We start from the raw sequence: 24,822 nt of genomic DNA, 5'->3' as shown, positions 1-24,822 counted from the left end.
AAATATTGAACAAAATGAGATAAAAATCTTCTGATCCTATATTTGTAATTCAAGAGTTCACTCAAGAGGATTTTCATTTACGTGATATCATGAGCATGTCAATTGTGCAATTGATTCTACATACATGCTATACATATATAAAATTTCAGCTTCGAGTAAACCAACATGGCTCGTAGAAATACCAATAAAACTAGATACTAAAAAACATCAGGTACAAACTTTTTTTTCTGTTTTTTAAAAATTCGCATTCCATATACATTTATATATATATATATATATATCAGACATTTACATACACCTCAGTCAATTACTCTGATATTTTTTCTACTCACGTATTTACTTTCGAGTTCAGAATTTGCAAATTTTTTTTAACCAATTCATTTCATCCAAGAAGCTTCCATTTTAAATGATTTAATTATTTTTATTCCTACACCTCAACGGTGCATTAAAATGAATTTCATTGCCAGATGCTGAGACTCAATGTATCAGAAATAAGCCCTAGGGAAAAGCATAGACGTAATTACGCGACGAGAGATCGTTCCAAGAGAGTAATTAACTCTCTTGGGAGCTCCGTTGATATTTCTCAAGTACGGGTTTAAGACGACCAAGACCAAGATATAGCTAAGAAGAAAGTTATGAGATGAAACGTACAGAAAAAGCTAAGGAAAGTTATGATATTACAACTTTCTACAATTTACACAATATTTTTATTATAACGATTATTATTTTCTTTATTTTTCTTCATCAAATATTTTTCTTACAGAAGAATATTTCCAGTTGACTAATCATCTATCATAATTCTAGACTGTATGATTTTTTCTCCTTTGATTTTATCTAAATTTTTTCTTCATTTTAAACGATCAATCGCGACTTTCAAACATTCTTCAAATTGGCAATTTCAAATAGATTGCAGCTAGGAAAAAACTTGAAATCTATCAGGAGGAGAAAAATTTCTTTGAAATTCGCACGATTGAAAACCAAGCCAGAGGCTGGAAAGAGAATATATTTCGATCATTCCCTTCTACTAAAAATATTCTTGCAGTACCGCCCACGTACAACCTCGTGGTTTATAGTTGATACCTGTTAACCTTACGCATGGGCGCTTGAAGTAGGTCGACCATGCGGTCATCGATGTGTCGTCCTCGACTTTTCCCTCAGTCTAATGTCCTTGAATCAACGATGCAAACACACGAGAGTACGCGAATGGCTGGTTGAGCAGGGGAAAAAAAATTTTCAAACCGCACTAAACTAAACATACGAAGGTCAATCAATTTTAAAACCTACACAACTCAACTCCTTCAACCCTTTATTTATTATTTTTATTTATATTATAAATACGAGCTTTGAATATTTTAATTAATTGCTACTTTTACACTGAGTGTGCTCTAGAAGTCTAACATATTTTATTCATTCATTTATGTACATCTGCATGAAAGAAATTCATTAAAATTATCAAACTTATTAGTAAATAATTTTAATTGGAATACCAATGTTTAAATTACATGTTTTGATGGAAATTGCTGATAAGATTCATTTAAAGTGTAAACACCATCACTTCAATGTATCAAGTTAAACAGCATAAGTCTCTGAAATATAAACTCAATACATTGAAGAATATTTTTTTATTAATAAATATTTTTATTAATATTTTGATAAAATATTTTTTCATGACAAAATATACACAAGGCTAATTGTTTTTTTAGTTTATTTTCAAACAAAAGTTTGTTATTTATTAACGACAAAGATCTTTGGACAAAAAATTTAAATCAACATTCAATCAAAAAAAAAAAAAAAAATGTTTTTACTTCATCACATCAATTCTCTAAATAAAAAAAAAAAAATAATTTTTCATATTCATGGTAAAATAAATATGTACATTTCCCTGGAGAATATTAATTTAGTAAATAAAAGATGGAATTTATATAGATAAACCACCAACAAAGTTTGTTGACCTCAGAGAGAAAATAAATATAGATGCAAAAGATATATCAACAAGCGTAAATATCATTGCACAGCACATAAGTCGGTAGTAAAATGAATATCAATAATTATCTTAATTATTTTCTCATTATGACTTTATTTATTCAGAAAGTTTCTTTGTGGCTTTGCCTCTTCAGTGTAAAACTAAGTATTTAACTTGCGCATAACTTTTTGAACTTTTAGGATAAAGTATTACTTGTAATATTCTTCTTAATCAGATTCACATTAAATTCAGTGGTTATACTTAGTGTTCACAAGAAATTCATTTTCATCTTTAGCATTCTATATTCTCAAGTCAAACACCACAGTATTTGACTTTCCAGAGCATCAATACTTTTATCTCACTCGAAGGAAAAGCATAGAAAATGAAAGAGAACTTATATTTAACCAGTGTAAAGACACGACGGTGAACCAGTTGAGTCGTCAACAAACTGCACAGAAAGCGCGTTGGTTGACGGGTGTTTATCCACCAACGAGTATCTCTCTTCCATTTTCCTTTGTTCTCTCAGCTGAGTTGGATGAAATCAATGGAACTGGAAGTTAGAAGAGAGAAGAAGTGAGCTGTTAGGGTGCAGTTGATGCTTGGTCGTAGGGGAAACAGGGTCGAGGGTAAGTTAGATATGAAGGAAGGAAAGAACAGAGAATGTAAAATAAGGAGGAAAAGGAAGAAGCATGGAATCAGTTGACTAGTAGTAGCTAGGGCTCACTGACTAAAGCTCCAAAAGATGAAAGCTGCACACCCGGTTGGTTAAGGCATTTAGAAGGATATTGCTTTAGCACACTGCTCTATATTCCTCGCCATCATCCCACTGCACACAAGTTCAACCAATAAAATTGATGCCAGTAGAACGATTGGGGCAATTCGTTGATGACTACTTCTGTCACTAAAGTCCAATATTGAAGGTATTGTCACGTAGCAGCTGTCCCGCCCTACCTCTCGACCCTTAACCAGATATAAATTATATGTTTTTTTGAAAAATTGTCGTGATTACTACTTTTTTTAATGAAAATAAATATGAGTAATAAAATAACAATCATCCAATTAATTATGTTTAAAGTAAATATCTAGAATACTTTAAATAATCCACTAAAATTCTACCTGCGATTAAGTTTATTATGTATTATAGTATTAAATTAATTATTTTACATAGAAATTGCTATAAATATCTTGTATAAATAATCTGATAAATATACATTAAATTATTCAATTAGATGAAATTATCATGTGCAAAATATTTGGATTGGAAAATATCAAATTTTAACTTTAATTAGTGTAAATAAAAGGTTTTAATGACTATTGTTAATCATAAAGAATGGTATAGAGTTGATAAATTCACTCTAATTCATAATAGAAATATATGTAGAAGCAAAAAATATTAAATAGTTTCGTTGAAAAGTAAAGTGAAGATTGATGATATGTGCAGAAGTGAATATTACATTTCAAGAATGAAGAAGAAGATGGTCGATTAATGGAATATGGTGATAATTTTGTTCTGACAAATGAAGGATTGTAAATAATGAAGTAACTAAACATAAGATGACCAAAGGTTCCATTTGGATGTGGTTTTTCAGTAAATATTTAATAAAATGACGATGCTTTCTACAGTGTATAATCATCATGAGCTTATGGAAATAATTATAACAATAGAATTATTCACAAGTGAATAAATTATCAAATACTATATGAAATTATATATTTTAAAATGATAATTTCTGTATTTTGCAAGATAGAAATAGTCAGCTTATCAAAAAAATTAATATAAAATACAGGAAAAGAAGATTAGCTATGTATTATATCTATACTATTAGTGTATTTCATTTCTATAGAGGGGTTTATACAAATCTACATGAAAAGAAGAAGGATCTTAAAATTGGAGACAATATCATTGATGAAAATTTTATCACCATAGAGGAAGGATCAATGTTAATAAGATGATAATTTTCAACATGAGGTCAGGAAGTAGGATAGTGTTGTAATTTAGGCTAATCAGAACGATCGCTGCGATCATTGTTAGCAAGACAATAGCTAAACTGTAGTAAATATTCAGCGATTATCACTAGCAGCACAACAGTAATACCAAACATTTCCAAAGTACTAAATTCCTACAGTGTCTCGTTTCTGATTGTGACGATTAAAATACAAGGATCGTGAGAACATGGTGATGTACCTGAATGTTTAGTTATGGTCACAGAGATAAAGCCCACCTGTTTCAACAACCAACTGAAGGACAACATTGATGAAGTTTGCTGAACCGATCGATACTGCCACGCGCACAGCATCCATCGCCCTTGACAATCGACGAATGTTGTGGGATTCATAGTAGAATTTCATCCTTAGAGACCTTTCGTTGGTGATGTTGGTAACACCGTTGGAATTCATTAAATCGGTAACTCAAACGAATCATCAAGAGGCCTACTGTCATGTCACTTTATATACAAAGTCTGTGAGTCTCAGAGGGTATCAAACTGGTCAAATCGATTTTTACTCGATTGTCCTTGGACTGCAGCTATTGTATCATGTTGTGGCTGACTTTGTGGAGAGTTTTTCCACACTGGCGAACAGAGACTCGATAAGGAAATTTAATGAGTTTCTCGCCAGTAAAATTGAAGGCCTTGGTATAAACTTGGAGATCAAAATGAGTACATAGCTATGTAGCCTTGGTTATATCAAATGAATTTCACCAGGAATTTTATACAATCAAACATTATATGCATTATATATGTATCGAATGACTTTGTATTGAGGCAATCATGCGACAAGAATAAAGAGAATAGAAGGATCGTATGTACAAAGATGTATATACATAGAAGAATCACTTCAGGAATGCACCATTGACACATCTTCACCTATATTTCAAGGATATCAAAAATATCATATTTCTGCCATACACAATACATAATATGAATGCATTTTAACATATTTACTTTTTATATTTATTTTATGTACATCCAACTTTGTCATTGAGATTCCATTATCGAAGATTATTAAATTCCCATTTTTATATTACCTTTCAAGCTATTCTCATTCAAATTTCACCGTCAATTTCAACTTAATTAATCCCCATGTTTACTTATTTTTTTTTTATTTATTTCACGAAGGAAATCGAATGAAAAAATGATTTCTCTTTTTTTTGTAAGTATTAAGATTAATAGTTTTAATTAAAAAAACTTTGTTATCAAGCAAAGTTTTTTCTCCATCAGTAAATACATGGCTTTCAACTCCACTAGATAAGTCTATTTTAGTTAAATTTAGGAAAAACAAACGTACAAGTCAACTGGTAATATAATAAACTACAAAGCTCTTAAGTATACAACGGATTATCTTGGAAAGTGACATCACGTAAAAGAGATTACGTGCTAATGATGATATTTTACTCTTGAAGCGTCTTGAGTTCTGAGTAGATGACGATAACGAGAGAGCATTAAGTTGAGTGGGAGTGAGTGTGATCGGGATCGTAAACGATCATCACGATTTCTTGAGACGAGAACTGAAACCGTCGATCAAGTCTAAGCTTTTGCACCATAATCGCAGTATTATCAGTGTACTTAGGATAAGTCTTAGGAAGAAGCTGCAACCATAAGGTCACCTGATAGAACCTACATGTTCTAACCTAAATTCCAATATCATCAACTTGCTTTCTCTCCTTTGCTTCGTCTTCACGTTCGCACTTTAATCAACAAGAGCTTCAAGCTCTTGGGTAAACATTAGAAGCACCTCTCCTACATGAGATCGATTGCCTCCGACATTTATCTTAACATCTAGACACTGCTGTTGTATTCTAACTAAAGTTTCAGGTCAAAGATATATCGTAGAATTTCCTTTGATTTCCTTTCTTCCTCTTGCTCTTGAAAACTTTCCTGAAGGCTTTGGTTAACTACATACGGGATATAGTCTTAGCGCAAAGCTACAAGAGGAGAGAGATATATCGTATTGTCGTTGTTGTGAACTGAGGCGATGAATTGATAATATGGTACAGCAAAGCCAAAGGACAATGCCACATTTGCAACTAGGCGAAACTCAATTGTTCACGTCTCTAAACGCTATAAGCAGACAACTCAAACCAAAGAGAACATTGAAATACTGGATAAAAGGTATTATTCGATTTATAAGATTGTTGAACCTTGGAAAAAACATCAAGTTATTGTCATGTCAAACACTATTATTGTTTTTTTTACAAGCTAGTAATAACAACTCGGTAAAACTACAATATTTGTCTGGTATATGCTTTCAAGTAAATGTCTCAACTATGTGTTTTGTTAAATTTAAGTTACTCGAAAATCGCTTAGGAATACTTGTCTCACTTTTCTGCTTAAACTCTTCGCTTGCTATTATTTAGAAGAAATTGAACATGAAAGAATCGACTTTTCAGAGAGTCACTTCAATTTCTTTGAAAGTTCCTGAATACATGTTATAGACATTTTATTTTTATATAACAACACTAGATAACTGTTACTTGCGAACATTTAACAGATATAAAAGGTGAAGTGTCCACAGTGTGTATACATTCACTAACTCTAATTGAAGTGACTCTTTCAAAACTCAACTTTTCCATGTCCACTTTTCTCAACGCGTGCAGTACATTATGCCTTTTTTTTCGAAAAAGGACTTCATATGCGCTCATAATTCATTTTTTCAAAAGTTTTTCTACACTGTCATACTCATTTTTGTGAAGTGAAATTTTAATGGATCCTCTGAATAAAGAATTTGAAGAATAGAGTAATAGTTTTTATTTATTACTGAAAGCCAAAAAGCTAACATACTTGAAATACAAAGATAATACCAATTTCCGTTTAGTGAACAAGAAGTTTTAGTTGAAGAAAATTATGATATCAATATTATCAAAGTCAGGAAAAATATTATCATTAATAGATTGGCGGATGTCACATCAAGGCCGTTTGATATTTATCATATCCCCTTCCTCATCTTTTTCTCAGTCGATTACCGTGTCACGAAAGGAACCGACGTACAGCTGCCGCCATCCAACTGATGTCATTGAAAAAGCAATCTCAAGGAAGATGTATCCCCTTCCATTGGCTAGAGACTTAGATGAGCTCAACTGAGAGTTTCTTCTTCAATCTAACGAGATAAGGTACGTACATATAGACATATAGACGTACATTTCTTTCTTCCCCCAACTGTAGCCTAACCCTTGGATAACTGAATTAACCCTCAGAAACAAGTACAGTGCATTCATGAGAGAATGTCAGATGGGTAATTAGGGAACCAACATGCTGCTGCCGCCTCTGGGTCTAATTATAAGAGATTTTTTTCTCTTCTACTCTTTATTCTCTTCTTCTTCTTCTTCTATAGCTTTAGAGTCAAAAAAACAGTATGAAAATAAAAAGTGGGCGAGAGAAACACAATTCTATAAGACTAAGTCTTTACTTAAAACCTGAACCAGCTGCTCTCCTGTAGTTTTCTGAAGACAGTGATTGATTATGATGTATATCATCACTACAACTATGTGCAAATTAATTATTTATCAGGTTTAAGTTGTTTGATATTATAGGAAAAAAAGTGGCAAATAGCTTATAAAGCTGTAGATATACTGACTGACTTTTCACGTTACTCTATTTAATGTGGATTTAATATCAGAGAAGTCTATGGTCAAATATTGACTACGTGGAGTTTGTACATAGACATATATTTGTGAATTGAGCTCGTATCTCTCCGAGAAGTATCATCTTTTATTTTCCTAAATCCGGCCAAAGGAAATTTTTAGAATAATAAGTTTTTGTTTACATGAGTATACACCAAAAAAAGAAACACTCAAGTAAAAGTAAACTTAACTTTTTTTGAAGTAGTAGATAAAATTATTTTCTTTTAATAAAAGTCAATTGAAAAAGTAAATAAGAACAGTTACTTTAGAAAGACTTCTTGCCCGGAAAATATATTTTTATTTGAGAAAAACCTGGTGCTGAAATTTTTTTTTTTTTGTATAAAACCACACAGGGTGGTTGCTTCATTATTTTTCAATTGGAATATTAATAATGAAATGAAAGCTTTACACGTTATTGAAATTGAAGTTATTTCAATTTTTATTAAAATAACTAAGCCTACATTTCAATTTAGTCATAGTTTCAGAATATTTCATATTAAATTCTTGTTAAACATTCGTTGAAGCAGAATATTAACTTGATGTAATTAATATCAGTTTCAATATTTACATGTCATAATAAAATTGTTTAATTAATTTCAAAGGATATTCAATCATAGCAAATATTTAAATCCGATTCTAATTCTATAGTATTAATCTTCTAAAAAATAAAATAAATATTTGAAAAAAATGATCAAACAAACTGATAAAATTCTATCCTCATTAATAACTGAATTAAAACCATTTTGATGTACGCAATAAAAAAAAATATAAAACGAAATGACAAGTCTATCACAGCAATAACAAGTTAATTTCATGTCACTAAACATGATAAAATTTCCTAAAAAAAAACCTCTCTTTATTTCCAATCATCTTGAATAATATTACGCTGCACAAACAACCGAAAGCAGCTGTTGGCAAATCCAACATGTATTTTATTTTATTACAGTATAGCAGAATGGTAAAACAGTGATTAAAACAAACACACTAATCATTGATATACATATAAACAGTTAAATAAAACAAAAAATTAAAAAAATATATACAAGCAACAGCAAAAATCGTGCTGAAATGCTACAATTGATTCAATGTGATGCTGATCACGAGGTAACCAATCGTATGACCTAAATTTACATCAACGACTATAGCCGAATACCCCCATTCCCTTTGGCTCACAAATCAAACAACGTGTTTAAACAATTTCAGGAATCAAACGTACTAGCAACCTCGTAACAGTCAACATCTGCCACTGTTCAGGGAGTTGATTTTCATCTCAGTAATTCTAAAGCGTAAGCAAAGTTCCTTGGTATAAACAAACTGTAACTCCAGCTTACTTTTTTACTGTATTTAGAACTATAATACATAGTAATTCAAAAATAAATTACTGAACTGCGAGTGGATCTAACCAAATTTTCTCCAACATTACCAACAGACTCAAATATGATTCAAACACCCTCCACTATTTTACTATTCTCTGAATGTACCTTACTATAGATATTATACTTTTCGCTGGGGGCTGTATCTATTGTGTCTACCACACAATTTCTGGTGAAATGCAATGACTCTATTATTCACGAGCTAGTTACAGTTAATGAGAAATTATATTAATTACAATTAAAATGTTAACTTGATATGTATAAAAAATCGTTTTATTGAACAAAAAATCAGTAACAATGCTAATGTATTAATTTATAATAGCTGTTCATTATATAAATAAATTGATATTGAGTTCATTTCAATTATAAGTAAAGTAATTAATTATTTAAAGCAATAAATGCTAGTACAATTTTCATTTCTCAATAACTTTTCAAATTTGTGAATTCTCATGGCAATTATTTTAATCAATTTATTGAAATTTACATTTTTTTGGTAACTAAATTATTTATTCATTCAATTATTTAATTAAATTGTAGAAACTCATTAAAATAGTTGGAACAAAATTTCTCAAAATCTAGTACTATCAATTAGGTTTGGAGTACTGCATAAATAAATCGTTAAACCCTCTTGAACATAGTTGTTTGCATCAAGTACTTGTTCAACACCCAAATCTAAATTATTTTATGTCACTGTAATTACAAGTAATTATTTATATACAATATTTCTAAATACTAGATTTTAACAGAGAAGAATGAAATTTTGTTTAAGAAAAAAAATATCACACAGGTTTTTATTCTAAAGTAATACATTTATTTTTTTTATTTTAATTTCTTTTTATAAACTAAATTTGGCACACCATTTTGAGTTCGGTCAGCTATACTAGATTTTCCATTTGACATTTGATAACTTATAAAAAAAACCATCACATGTAACATGAAAAGAAAATTAAAACCAAAGAGATATTTATAAGCTTTAACATGTCAGTTGCAGATTTACCAGAAATTTTTTTTTGTTCTAATTCTTTTGAACTTTTAAAGAGGATGGCAAATTAAGATATCACTTTCTGTCATGATTTATTGAATAGTTTTGTAATTACTAATGAAAAAAAAAAAATTTCAAACTAAGTAATAAATTTTCTTAATGATGTTGATTAATTTTAGATTTTAATATAGTTCCTGTAAACTTGGACCAAAGAATTTTCTTGACAAAAGAGCAGGAAGTGTGTCAGGAAAGTAGCTATTTCATGAGAAGGAACTTCATCTTATTGTCCTGCAGTACAGGAAAAAAAAAGAAAATACAAAAAAAGAATAGAACTTAAAAAGCTAGCAAGTTAGAAAAGAATTCTAGTCTGCGGCATAGAAAGTTGACAAGGGGACATCGGTCATAAACGCGCTCGTACTTTACCGTTACTGCAGAAAAGTATTTCTGAAAAATACATCTGTAGACAAGTAAAATAAAAAGACATGTGTATATACAGATATAAACACATAGTAAACTGAAGGAGTTACACTTAAGTAAGTTTTTCCTCATAATCTTCCCCGCTCATCTCCTAAAGTTTGATCCAACTGGCAAATGTAGCTATGTAATATTTATTCTAGGTCGTGGGTACATTTTATGGGCGGAGAATTCCGCCCTCAAATGTTTCGCGAAGATGAGAGCTGTTTACATGGCACACTGCGGTTTGTAAATAAGCCAGAATGCTAAAGAAATAGTTGTAAAGAGTGTTCAGTGGTCGTAGAACATTTTAGCAACAAGAAAAAAAAATAAGAAAGATGTAAAAGTGTAGAGTGTAGGTAACGATAATGAGTCGAAGCAACAATTTTGGCATGGTGCCGTGTGGCTGACTCATGGCAACTATTACTACTGGCTGAGTCGAGTGGGCTACTCTAAATGTAAACATAAATCTCTATTAGGAAAGCGTCCTCTCCATATCACAACTTAAGTGGCAATATGAGGGTTGTATTATAAATGACCATGATTTTAATAAACGAATAGCTTGTCTGTCCGTTTTTTAATCTATTTCCCATTTCTAATGAAAAAAAAATTCACATTCAGTTAGCTTGGAGATTTTTTCTCATTTTTATGCTCAAAAAATTCCTTTCACTTATTAGTGTAAAAAGAATTTTTACCAGATGACGATGGATTTTTTACTTTCTTTAACAAATTATTCTCTTTGAGCTTTATTATTTAACAAGATTTTACCATTTGAATTCGTTGATGAATGTCCAACAATATATCGTTGTTTATGAGGAGAATGATGAATGAATAATTTTTGTATCTAATTATCATATTAATTAAAAGCCATGGTTTAGAAATATACATTAACATATGGATGAAATTAGCGGTGGAATATGGTGAAAATTATATAAATAACAGTGAGTTTCTGTGGTGAAATTTTTCAAGAGTGAAAATTCTGCGGGTCAAGAAATTCCAGCAGCTGACGTTGAAAATTGCATGTTATGTAACATCTATGCTTCTCATAAAAACTGAATTTTCATGTAACTGTAACCTGTGAAGGTTTTGCATTTGACACGCTTTGTTAAATTTACATTTCAAATCACCTTTTGATTGCAAAGAAAATCGACTGCATAAAAATTAGTCTTGTTGTGATTCTGATGAATATCAAGTCATTAATAATCTAGACATTTTTATAATAACACCACGGAATAGAGTCTGAAGGTAAAAAATTCACTTCTACACTTAGTCTAAATGAATCGTGAAACGAGAGAGAGAGAGAGAAAAAAGAATATTTTCCAGTCGATTATAATTGTTGTGAAAAACCGATTGTGCACTACGGATTCGCTTACAACTGATATTATAGGTTGCATTTATGTGAATGCATATAGAAGACGAAGAAAAGCAGTTTATAAGAGAAAAAATCGTAATAAAAATAAAGATAAGAATAAATTTACATTTTATCGATGCAACCGTAAAAATGGTCTGCAAATGTAGTTTCAATTCTACTATATACTGACGCTCGTTTTATTTGCGACAAAATAAAAGAAAATATCTCTTTTAAAAAAAACAATACAATTTTCCGTTGTATTAATACAAAAAACCGTGCTTTTTAAACCTACAATCATGTAGAAGATGAATATTGCATTAATTAAAAAAACGCATAATTATTAACGACAGAACATTCAATATTTTTGTTGTTTAAAAATTCAAAGACTAAAAAGAGTCAACTGAGAGACAAAAAAAAAATAACATTTCCAACGATTAAATGTTCAGAGTTAATATAATTAATAATATATTCAGTTGAAACAATTCTAGTTGAAATAATTATACATTTTAATTGAATTAAAATCAATGATAAAAAATATTACACTAATAAAAAAATAATTTTTTAGTTAAAATAATCCAGAGGTCATTACTAACAAATTAATGTGGAAAAAAATTAGATATCGTACAGTTTAATAGTTACGATTATTATCATCAGCACCTGTTGCAGGTCAAACGAGAACAGAATTTTGTGGTGAGGCCCTGTGACATCGCGGGCTAATTACCTAAAAGGATCCTCGACTACAGCTAGCTATTTATCGAATAGACTTAATGAAGCCGTGTAAATGTAGCATAAATTATTTAAACCCATAGTGAAAGCAATCTTTCAATGTAACAACTTGTTCTTACTGAAGCTAAACCTCTTGCTTTCCTTATGGCTTCATGCGATTTCTAGAGAAGAAGAGATATAGGAAGATTAAGTATTGCACCTGAACCCACGATTTCTCACCTGTGGTCTCGCTGCACTCTCGTGTCTCTATGAAATACGATTGGATTTAGAATGCAGTGAAAAGCATAAGTATCTCACTAGAAGTCCTGCAAGAGTCATGAAGAGTTAAAAAGCACTCTGCTTTTCTGCCCAAATTCACTTTTGCCTCATCTACTTTACTTGTATAAATCTTTTAGGAATAATCGATGTTGAATATTCCATAATAAACTTCACTACTCCAATGCTAATATCTTAAAGCTCGTGTTAGAATGGAGGTATCGATTTATTACATTCTGTTCAGAACTCTGTAGAGAATACATCAAGAACTTTATTAAAAATTCACAAATGAAGTTTTTTTTAGCCACTGTTTAATTACTGAAAAGACTTTAATGTAATATTATTTATTAGAACTCGATGAAAATATTCTGATACTATAGAAAAAAAAAGTTTACAACAAAAATACTGGAGTGCAATAAGAGGAGGCTATTAAAGTGAAATTTATCATAAAAGACGTCAGACATGGCTTGAGAATTCAAAGACGAAAACTTGATGAAGTTATTGATAAAATGATGAATTTGAATAAAATCAATTTCATTTTGATGAAATGTAAATTTAACGAGCACATAAGTCTTTTATGACATGTCAAAATATAATAAATTCCAGTACAGAAGACAATTACATTCAATGAAGTAAATATTTTCTGAGGATTCCTTTGTATATGATGAAAAGAATGACTTAAACTACAGTACTATATACGTTTCTGTGTCTTAATTAACCCGAATATTTCCTAGAAATATCTCGAGCAAGTACCATCATCTATCAAGCATACGTCTGATATCTTTAATCTCCTTGCATTAACAATCCCAAATTTAAAGATATATATCTTGGAGTTGAATTAAGAATTAAAGCAGATGAGGTCACGTCTATAGCATAACACTATATTCCATTGTGGTTTACGCTCGTTAACCCCCGAGTGAGATCTTGGCTGCTCTCTATCACACTTGAAGAGAAAAAGCTCAAGCGTGAACGAGCGAATGAAGAAAAAGTATAGTGGTACAGATACAACAAAAGCAAAGGGATAAAATAAAAAATGAAGAAGCAACTGAAATAATAGTAAGAGAGAAGAAGAAGAAAAGCAGATGAAGAGAACGAGGAAAAGGAAGATAAACTCAATACTTTGAGACAAAAATCCAGCAATATAGGTCTTGCAGCAGGATCGTAGTAATTGAAAAACTGCCGGCGGTTGCTATAAAATAGGACTGTGAAGAGAAAGCTGTGTAGTGTATCTTTGGCAATACTCAAAGCCAGGGAGCTTTGCTCGACACGAAAAAATATCTAACGACTGAGAACGACAAAGCACACACCCGTTGCAGACACTCTATCTTCCATCCGCTCTCAATGTTCGCTCATGTCGTAAACGATCATCGGACGTGCCAAAGAGCTAACGGCTTTACGTTCATTGTAATGCTTAAGCAGTACGCCAACATGTGTTACCACAGACATCGATATTACGTACCTAATGCTTCTATGCTAAATGGATCTCCAATCTCTTATGGAATCACTGAAGAATTTATGCCTCTAAAGACTTCCTCTTTGTAGCTTTACTCTAAGCATTTTCGTCTTCAAAATTAATCAGATCAGCTTTACGACCAACTGTTTGAACGATAGATTGAAAATACATTAGCTCATAGTTATCTTTTGATTTCGTTAGCTAATATTCAAATAATTAATCATTTTATCTATAGTAGGGAATAATTCTCCAGCTTGATATTAATATTATTAATTCTATTTATTATTAATATTATTATCAAAATTCAACCTAAATGTATGAAATAAATGACAACCAATAATTGTACTTTCAAACTAAGCCAAGATAAAATTTAATTACTCTAATCCTGTCGTGAATAAATTGTAAATTAATAATAAGTGATGTAATGATTAAATTAATAATGTTCTTTATTAAGTAACATTAGAGCTTTTAAGTGATTAAATATTGACAGTATGTTACATCGTACAATGAAAGCATAATTTAACTAAAATTGTTTATTGTCAAGTGTTCAATCAATTACTGTTCATTGTTTACTATTAATGAGTTGTTATTGTACATCACTAAAGTAGATTAATTAATTACGTTGTAGAACTTTCGAGTTGCGGATTGAGTACAAAGAAAACTTGAACCTAAAGTTAACTTGTCTTTCTACCGGATCATGTTCAATTTTACGAAGCCGAAAATTTACTTGTCTAATGAGTAAATGCACTTCCGGCTACAGTACTCACCACTAGGTTTACCGCCGAAGTACTTTAAAATTGAATGAATGCAAAACACCTCTTCTTACTTTCGAGCCATTCATCAGAATTAAATAATTAAATATTTTACATCAACTTTAGTTTGAAAAAAAAGCCTTTCAATGTTGTACTTTTCAAAATTTTTAAATGAATTCATTAATGATGATACAAAAAAATTTTAAATAGAATAACTTTCACTCAATACTACTTCATGTTGAAAAGAAAAAAAAATATTGAAGTTAAAACTGTATTGAAAAATATAGAAAAATTATTAATTTTATGTAGGTGTAATAGAATTTAATTTTAAAATGTTAGAAAAGTAATAGAATGGAATTAAATATTCAAAAGATTATATGCCTTCTTAAATAAGAAGATACAAAATGATTGTAAAATCGATTTAAAGAATTTCCTTATTTCCAATAATTTTTTATCCCTTTTTTTTTACAAAAAATACTATTGAACTTTCGACAGTATAAAATCTCAAAGAAAGCATTTCAATTTTTCTTTTCATAAAATCTCGATGAATGGATTTTATACTTTCCACGTGATCAAGAAGCTTTCAATAGATATTTTTTATTCAAATTCTCGCGATCATTTCTCAAATGTATCATTTCCGTATTTTATATGCACTGAAGCATATATACTTTAAATAATGAAAAAGATACAAATCAACACACACGAGCTAGAAATAAATAGGGGAACCTGGGGCAAGGTGGATTCTTGGGGCAACATAGATTCCTAGATGTCTAATACATATAATGATATAATGAAAAACCCTTACCAAGAAAGTTGATAATCAATTTTTGAAAAGTATCATTAACTTTTATAAACAAAAAGAAATATTCAATTTAAAATTTCCCATGGATCACTAAAAATGATAAAAAAAAGTTATTATTCTGTTAGAAAACTTTGAAAAAAATGTAACAAGATTAACTACTGAAGCTGATACAGTAGATCTAGTTACACATACTGGGAATAAAAGCTTTGCTTGCCTATAGAAAGCTCATGCTCTCGAAACACTTGGGATACTCCACTGCCTGGTAATTTCCTAGTGCAATTCATCTAGATGAGAAGCGCATCGTTAAACAAATAAAACTTTCCATGAATCTGGAATAGCTATCAAAACCAGTAAAACGAGAAAGAGCCAATATAACTACATGATTCTTATTACAGGAATCAAAGTTGGCGGTACGCCAAAATCTTTTCTAGCACTCCCAAATAAACGAGAAACAGTCGAATTTCGTGTTTGTTCTTGTATTTTATTTGGATTTCTGCTTCAATGGACCTGTGTAACAGGTTTGAAGCTCTTAAGACAACAACATAAGCACTCAATTCGATAACATAAAGTCGTACAAACTTTATGCAATTGTTTTCAGCTATAAAAAATAATATCTACTCCATTTTCTTATTTCAATAGATTTAGATTTAGGTAAGCATCTAATTTTAAATATTGATTGCAATTTTGTATTATCTATTTTGATGATGACATTCTGGTTATGATGAATAAAACGAAAAACTGGGTTGTAAATTGATACAGCTAATTGGTCAAGATGAATATCTAGAGAGAATCAATCACAATGTGGTCGAGAAATCTCCAAAGTTCGAACCGAGTGTAGATTTGCAAACCATCGAGAGTACTTTATCCGAGAAATCCGGAAATACTTGGCAAGGCCTTTGTGCTCTTCCATGCAACCTAATCAGGTTCAAACCACATGAGTAACCAAATGCTACTTGACAGTACAAACTCTCAACATTTGTATAAATCTCGTGATATCATTATCACTTTCAAGTTTAATCACTCTGCTTACCATAACATATGTTTAAAATTACTTGAGTGTATAATTATACTCCTTTGTAGAATTAATGTTATCATATTAATATGCAAGTTTATGAAATATTATAAAATTATTTAATAAATAAGAATTATAAGATTAATAATAAAATAATTAATGAGAAAATAAAGAATTTTATACGCACATCAATTTACGGATTTTTTGATTAAAAATAATCTGATACATCACGTTGTTCTATTTTCTCTACAGCACACTTCTGAGGAGTTGCTGGGAAACAAAGCAGCCCTAGCCCTAGTCTTTGAAAAACTCCCCTAAAGCATGTCGACCCCTCTTCCGGAGGATTTCTATCACTCTCGAGTACATGGGGATAAAAAAGCCTACGGGTTATCTGCTGGTGTAGAGTATACATGCGGATTCACAAATGGAAAAATGCAAGTACTCACCTTGCGGCACGGTTGCAAGCAGCATGAGGATAAAGCCTAGGCTCAACATCGGAGACTGTAACCCGAGGCGGCTGAGTACGAAGACGTTTTTTGTCCTTATTTCTCTGCTTTTCGTCTTCATGCTGGTGATCCTCATTCTCTTTTCCAACATCCAACACATCATCTTGGTCTTTTACGCTTTCAAAATACGTCTTCTATTTTCTTTTTTCGTATCTTATTAGCTCCAATTGCAATTTTTTAGATGTCCAAATTTCACTAAGCACTTTAACGCACTACACTACTGCCGCATGTTACTCCAAGGAAGGAGTTTACCAAGTATAATTACTCGTGACTTATGATTTTCATCCTTCTTTTTCTATAAAAACTATTTTTGATCCACTTTGTCAACTTGAACGTGACTGTGGACACCTTGGCCTCTAACTACACACGCGAAGTCTTCATAAACTCCCGCCGACCTCCCGACTTGGCCGTCATACCCGGCTAAATCTTCCTTCCTTTCTACTCGTCTTCTGGAAATCTTCACTGAGTGATGGACATGAACTTGGAAAAATGAGCGATTATTTTCGCCCCCAATACATCACACATTCGTCTTTCATGCTTTTTATCTCTTTTCCCCTTAATCCTTGGCACTATTTTTCCTTCTATCTTCTTAGAATTTTTTCGTCCACACCAAAAAAAATCTGTAGATCAGTGGACATTCAAGTTTTTCCTCATCAAACGGAGCTTTAACACAGAAGATTCCTCTTATTTTTTCAGTCTACTTTTCTCTGTATCTTTTATCTTGACTTTTCCTGTGCTTTTTTATTTGATTGATTTACCCCCAGAAGGCAAAAATTAATTCAGACTAGAAACACATACTTTTAAAGATAATTGATTAATTCAAATAAAACAAATAAGGGAGGGAAAAAATGATAAAACTTCTTCCCTCATGATGTATCTGTTCTTTGTCTTTTCCTCTCTAGTATGTCCTGTGACCAGTCAAAAAAAATATGAGACTATCTCTCCATCCCACTTTTGCGCTCATTTATTAATGACGGTGATTTGCGAACCGGAAGTCAGATAACACGTCGTTTTTGCCCTATTCCAACAGCCCTCCAATATGCCACAAGTCGAACTATGCACAATATTGTTGATAAAATACCTCCATATTTTATGACTGGCCTTCGTAATTTTTTCTGATGTTTTTATTAATAATCCATCAACTATATGCTATCTAAAAAACTTTTTTTCAATAGCAAAAATATTGAAGTGACGTTAAAAAACATTTCTAAATATCAATTTTTTGTCATTCGTACATATTTCTCCCCAATATTTAAATCTTTATAAATATTTTTCATCGAGCTTTTACATACTATTAAGCCATCATCTAACTACCAATGGTATTGGATATTTTATTTTGACCCAAAAATGGCCAAAATCATAAAATGCCATCCTGATAATTACCATATTACTATGAACGATCACAACAACAAAAATATTCACAAACTTCCCTTCATTACTCGACAGTTATTGTTACTTCTTCCGTTTCCTTCTGTTGTTAAATTCAACCAACTCAACAAAACATAAAATGAAGTTACACTGTATAAAACTTCAAAACCTATTGGTACTTATTATTCATATATATTTCTGGTTGGTATGCAACCTGTATAATGAAACGATAATAGTCTCGAATTATTTGCTACACGTAACAACAATCGAATCAGCGAATCTCCATTCCAAAACGATTACCAACCGTAACAAACCCATTAAATCAATATTTATTTACTAATACTATTATCGGTGTTTCAAAAGCTTTAAATATATTTCAATATCGCCATTGGTTTTTTTTTAGAATTAAACAAGAAAATTAAGAAAGAAAATGGCTCTTAAGTAAATGTAAGATATACACAATTCTAGTTTTATTCTAAAAAAGCTAGAGTAAATGAATAAATACTGATGTTCTTCATTGTTCCATCAGTAAATGGAACAAAATCGCGTACATATCCCCCTGAGTAAAAAAGTAGGACGCATTGCTATGTAAAATCATCCTATTAAAGCTATCAGTATTTACTACTATATCTATAATTTATGTCTGAATTAATTTTACCTCTTGGGAGTTTACTTTGTAAATATGATGTTTTAAAATACCTAAAAATTATCCTTTTTTATAATATCTAATTAAAGCCAAAAATTATCTTCTTCACCATTATTAACACTTCTCATTTTTGTCCAATTTCTACATTTAATAATAATTCTGTCATATTCGACTATAGGACACAAAGTTAACAATTTAAATTTAATTTAAAAAATTCCAACATCTTTGTTATAATTCTAGCAGAAAAACAGTATTCAACATTTAACTAGCAAAAAATCTCGACTGTTTTCTAGAATAAATGATCCAATTTTTTTTCGTTAAAGTTCATGATGTCTTTAACGATTCCAGGAGATTTTTTTTCAAACAAAAATAATGTGATGATACACGTAGCAACAGGGTTTCCATTCAGCTCATTGCCAAGAACCTATCACATTTTTACTCACTCATTCAGGGTAGAATGCATTATAGAATGATGAACAAAAAATGAGATAATGATGGTAGAAAAAAATGATTGTTGTTGATGTAAGAGGAATCTTCTGATGATTTTCACACGTATAGAAAACCTTACCAGTCAATTAATTTTTCTGTGAGAGCACGAGAATTAAGCTCGCTTCGTCATCAGAATTAAGATCGTCCAAGAACGTAAGGTAAACTTGGTTAAAGGAAGCCCGGAAATTCAGACTTGCCCGGAGCTTTTAATTTAATTTGACATTTTTTTCCTCTTGTATATCCTCCGGGTATTACAGGCGTTCGCTTACAGGTGTTTTTCAGTCTCTCTTCTCAATTTTCTTTTCTCTTGAGCGCAAGCACACACCTCCTGTAGTTGCGCTCCAAAGGCCAAAGTCCTCCAGAATAACCCGAGTGAAAAGGCGACGACAAGTAGCGCCGGCGTCCAAGATTAATCGGCAATCCCAAGCAACACCACGCGGTTTATCTAAACTGCAAACCAGGGATTCAAAAAAAAAAAAAAACACTTTTAATGATGAATTTTTCGTGTTGTCTCTGAAGATATTCAATGAAATTCCAGTTGGGAAAATAATTTAGCACAGTATATTGTATCACAATAGAAATAAAAATGTGTTTTATTTTTATTAGTTGCAAAAAATAAAATTTCTGTACGAAATAAATTTTTGCAGACTTCACTTCACCATAAATAGAGTTTAATTTTAAATGGAAATGACATTCGACGTGCACAAAATTGAAGAGAGTCCTTAATTTTGTGCGCGTTTGAATAAGGCGCGACAAAAGTGGACTCAGCACGACCCAAAAGCTCCGCTCACGCGTAGAGCTGCTGCGTAACTGAGATACCTTGGTGTGATGAAGCTAGATGGTACAGTAAGCTCACTACTCGCAGCAGCACCTACGATCCAGAAGCCCCGCTGTCAAGGGGGCCGCCTCCTACCAGAGCCGCTTGCGATTTCGCGTGAAGCTGCGGACTGGACCACCACGCAACCCCCACCATTTCGACCTGCCAGCCTGCTTGCCACCCTATCCGAAGACCACCCCACCTACAGATCAATATTGTGCCCAGCGTGCCGCGGGACGAATTTCCCTTCTTCTCGCTATCTCTCTCACTCTTACCTACGCTTCTTCTCTCACCTACATCTCACTCACTCACCCCTCGTTCGTTGCCTGAGTATAGCCGAGCACCATTTACCACGCTATGGCGACCACCAAGCAAAGTGACACCGATTTCTACTGTTTCTCATCAAGATCTCACCTCCCTAGTACTTCAACATCCCCCTTAATACAACAACTAAGTTGATGGCTAATTTTTTTCTTTCTAATTCCATTTATTTTCTATCATATCAATAACCCATATTCATATAAATATGTGTCAATGACCTCTGATCAGTCAACCCAACATTGCGATGACCCTCTTTGCTATTGAAATTAATCGCAGTTCAATTCCCAAGTGATGAGATTTTTTCCTCGCTTTCAAAATGTCATGTTATTTTAATAATGACAACCATACGATTGACATGTATGACTCGATATCATATTCTAGCATGATATTATTTTTAGTACCGTAACTCTAGATTTTATGTTAATTGTCTATTACACAGTCGTTGAAATTGTAATTATTACGAGCATATTCAACAGGATAGTCAACAAGTTTTTGCACGTGGGGTGCAAATTTGTAGTGGTCTCATTTGTTTGCTGTTAATTTTCGATGAATTCAACGATATCTGTTGCTATCTAAACTCTCGATAATGAATAGTTGACGCTCTACTTTTGAAAAATTAACGGCCTTTCATTATTTATATGCATAAACAATATTCATTGATTATTCATAGACAGAAAGGATACGCGTTCGGTCTAAACCTTATTGATAGAATACTAAAAACACTGATACACTACGAGTGAATCAATCGACTCACTAATTATCCATGCATATAGAAATTACAGTTATTGATTAATTATAAATAGAAATAACTTTTCAACTTTGAATATTATCTCAAAAATTATGAACATTGTCCCAAGAATAATTAAAACCTTCTTTAGTACTGATGTGAATTCTTTTTTTTGTGTGTAAAAAAAACTTATTGGGTACTAAATAAAATAAGTATTGCTGCACGCAGAGAAATGTATAGTAAAAAGTCCCCTGAATTTTATAGTAATTTGGTGACACTGCAGGGTGAGGGTGAAAATTACTATGCAGTATGGTAATTTGTAGAATGTGCACAATAATTTTTACAATGTGTATAGTAATTTTTACCCTCACCCTGCAGTGTCACCAAATTACTATAAAACTCAGGGCAATTTTTACTATACATTTCTCTGCGTGTGTCAACACTGACATACTCTATGTACTTCAATAGAATTACTACATAATAATATTTCATAAATTATGAAATTTTTTTGATTTATGCATATCAATAATATACTCAGCTGACAATTTTGCATTAAGCAAAAACTTTAAAATAATTATATTTCACTGACAAAATATTTTTAAGCTTAATAATGATGACTGAAATGACCTCGTTAAAATTTATAACACATTACTGTCTCATATGATAAATATCACCTATGAAGAAATAATAATAAAAATGAAGATAACTGAATATTTTAATGTAATCCATATTCATAAAAAACTATTTGAACTTTATTTCCATATGAACTCTCAGTACGTTCATGCGGTGAATCATAAAATATCTTCTCAGGTAATGGGCGTTCACGATATCACGATTTTTCGAAACCATAATAGTAAAATACCTAGTCTAATGGATAATTCACTAGGAGAGGAATCGGAATTTATGTGCAACAAAGTGTTCTACTTCTGGAAAAGCGGAAAAGCTTAAACTACGTGAAGAATGAAAATTTCAAATGAAAGAATTGATAAATGCTGCTGTTGGTCAGGAAGTGAACTTTTCCTTCAAGATCACGTATAATGAGATCTAAATTTACTTCTGACGGTTTTTTTTTTAACAAATTGGTACATTTACCACTTATTAATAAATCTTCTATGATTAATCTTGCACTATACATAAATTATCTTCATTATTTATTCTTTACTAATAAAACAAATATCACAAAGACATTGCTTGAAAATCTTAGCTTTTTTATTAGTAAATTATTAGTAATTACTTCGTATTATGTATTTTTATAAAGGACCATAAAAATAAATTAGTTTGATCCATTAATTTTAAATGCTAAACAAAGTTCTTCTATGAATAAAAAATCACATAAAGATTTAATAAAGTTACGACTTTATAATGAAACGACATTAAAAAAGATTGGATTATATTATTATTACACGAGTAAACTTGTGCAATTAATTGAACGCATCTGATGCTCGTACATGAATTACGACTTGCAATTAAATTTACTATCTATTTATGACCGACTGCCCATATGCACCGATGCTTTAACCATCGAGAATATCGGTCAATTCATTATCTTCAATCCCTGTACCTATGAAAATTATCACATCCAATGATGTTCCTTTAATTAATTCAATTTTTATCTTAACTTATTTAATTCATCACAATTTTTTCATCATTATCGAACTGTTTTCAGAGTCTAAATTGTATATAAATAACACTTTAATCATAAAAATGTCAATGAATATTACTTCAGATCAACACAATAACATCTAATGTATAAAGAAATATTCCATATTGTAAAGTCTATAGGAAGTAATCAAAGTACTGATTGAAATTGTTTGTTTCCATATTTTCACGGAAAAGTCGAATTCCTTGAAAAAGACACTTTGCGAGAAAATATGACAAAAAATCATGCATTAAATAGAAAAGAAGTTAGCCATTTTAATTCGCATGATCGTTATCCTCTGGTAGTTGAAGAGGCAATTTTACAAGCGAATTGAAATCTCTTTCTTCCCTCCTGAATTGGGCAATAAACTATTTACCATCTGCACTGCTATTACTTTTACTCTTTTCTCTCATTTCTAAAATAATGTGTCTTATTGCAGGAATCCAACTATTACAGACAGCAGCATAATTCATGATGAGATCCATATGAATTTTATCAGCTTTTTCAATGTCTTTTTCTTTGAGAGCTGAAATAAATAAATATATATATGAAATAAATATATACTTTATTTTTCAATTAATTATTTTACCTTCAGATAACTGCAAAATTCTTTCATGAATTGGATCGGTCAATTTATTTTCCTCCCACATATTTTTCATTACCTCCAATCTCTTTTGTATATCCTCTTTTTTATTGTCCTCTTTAAGTTTTAAATCAACGATTAAACTTTGCAAATTAGTCAGAGTATCATTTAATGCTTGCTCTTTATCAATTAAATGCTCTGAAGCTGAAAATTCTTGTGAGACACTTGAAGGTGCTAACATAGGTGCATGAGGTGCTGATGTTAAATTAGTAGTTTGCACTAAAGGAGGTAAATTAGGTGGTGGTAAATTGTGTGAAGATGAGGATTGTATTGACGATGGAGTAGATGAAGCAGAATTAAGTGGAAATGCCACCCTTTTGTTTAATAGTCTCTTTGTCGGAGTATTGCTAACATTTGGAGTCGGACTGTATGCCCATTTGGGTGGATCATTCCAGCCTGGATCATGTGAAGCTTGTAATTTCTTTTGAGTTGAAACTACCGGTTGATCTAAAAAATATCAGGTATATTGAATCTTTTATTAATTATTAAAACGCAATATTAAATAATGACAACTATTTAATCGTTATTTTGAATAAATATGAAAACATAAAGAGCTACTACATGACATTATGTTAATAATTCTTTGCTTAGGCGATATGAAAAATGGAGAACTTAATTTGATTATCAAAATTGACAAACCTGAATCAGGCTCCATCATATAATATATTTGAATCAATTTATTTTATGATTGAATACTATAAGAAGTAGATTTTGCGATTTTATTGTTTATTTTTCCGCCATTGAGGACAATGTGCGTAGTAAACATATGAGGTCAACAGCGGAATGAAGCTTGAAATGTTCATCCTATGTAAAAAATATTAAAGAGTTGCTATCTGGCGGTGGATTAAAAACTTTCCAACATAAGCCAATCTATGGCGAGTGAATTTAGACATTAGCGACATCTATAACTTTTTTATGAATACGTCG

The 24,822-nt window shown here is 31.3% G+C and overlaps 2 protein-coding genes across 3 annotated transcripts in view; both read right to left on the bottom strand.

The window, feature by feature from the left end:
* The window catches only part of LOC118064432 (neuronal acetylcholine receptor subunit alpha-7-like), a 65,558-nt gene extending 45,017 nt beyond the window's left edge, over positions 1 to 20,541 (bottom strand). The window contains exons 1-2 of one of the 2 annotated variants that reach the window (XM_035079019.1): positions 19,828 to 20,541; positions 17,186 to 17,908 (exon numbers count right to left, since the gene is read on the bottom strand). In XM_035079019.1, the coding sequence (XP_034934910.1) occupies positions 17,186 to 17,348 (163 nt within the window). In that variant the 5' untranslated portion in view covers positions 17,349 to 17,908; positions 19,828 to 20,541. The remainder of the gene's footprint in view (positions 1 to 17,185; positions 17,909 to 19,827) is intronic. The other variant, XM_035079010.1, reaches the window with a different exon arrangement.
* A 2,409-nt stretch (positions 20,542 to 22,950) lies between these two features.
* Positions 22,951 to 24,705, bottom strand: LOC118064982 (steroid receptor RNA activator 1-like). Its single transcript, XM_035079967.1, has 3 exons — positions 24,535 to 24,705; positions 23,842 to 24,342; positions 22,951 to 23,778 (listed from the first exon to the last, which is right to left on the bottom strand). Exons 1-3 carry the CDS (start codon positions 24,551 to 24,553, stop codon positions 23,621 to 23,623), a joined length of 678 nt encoding a protein of 225 aa, XP_034935858.1. The 5' UTR covers positions 24,554 to 24,705; the 3' UTR covers positions 22,951 to 23,620.
* Positions 24,706 to 24,822: the final 117 nt, after the last annotated feature.

Source organism: Chelonus insularis, unplaced genomic scaffold (genome assembly GCF_013357705.1).
Source record: "Chelonus insularis isolate UGA/USDA-ARS -01 unplaced genomic scaffold, ASM1335770v1 contig_117_pilon, whole genome shotgun sequence".
Lineage (NCBI taxonomy): Eukaryota > Metazoa > Arthropoda > Insecta > Hymenoptera > Braconidae > Chelonus > Chelonus insularis.
Note: the sequence above shows the minus strand (reverse complement) of the source record. Positions and strands in the feature narration are given on the sequence as shown.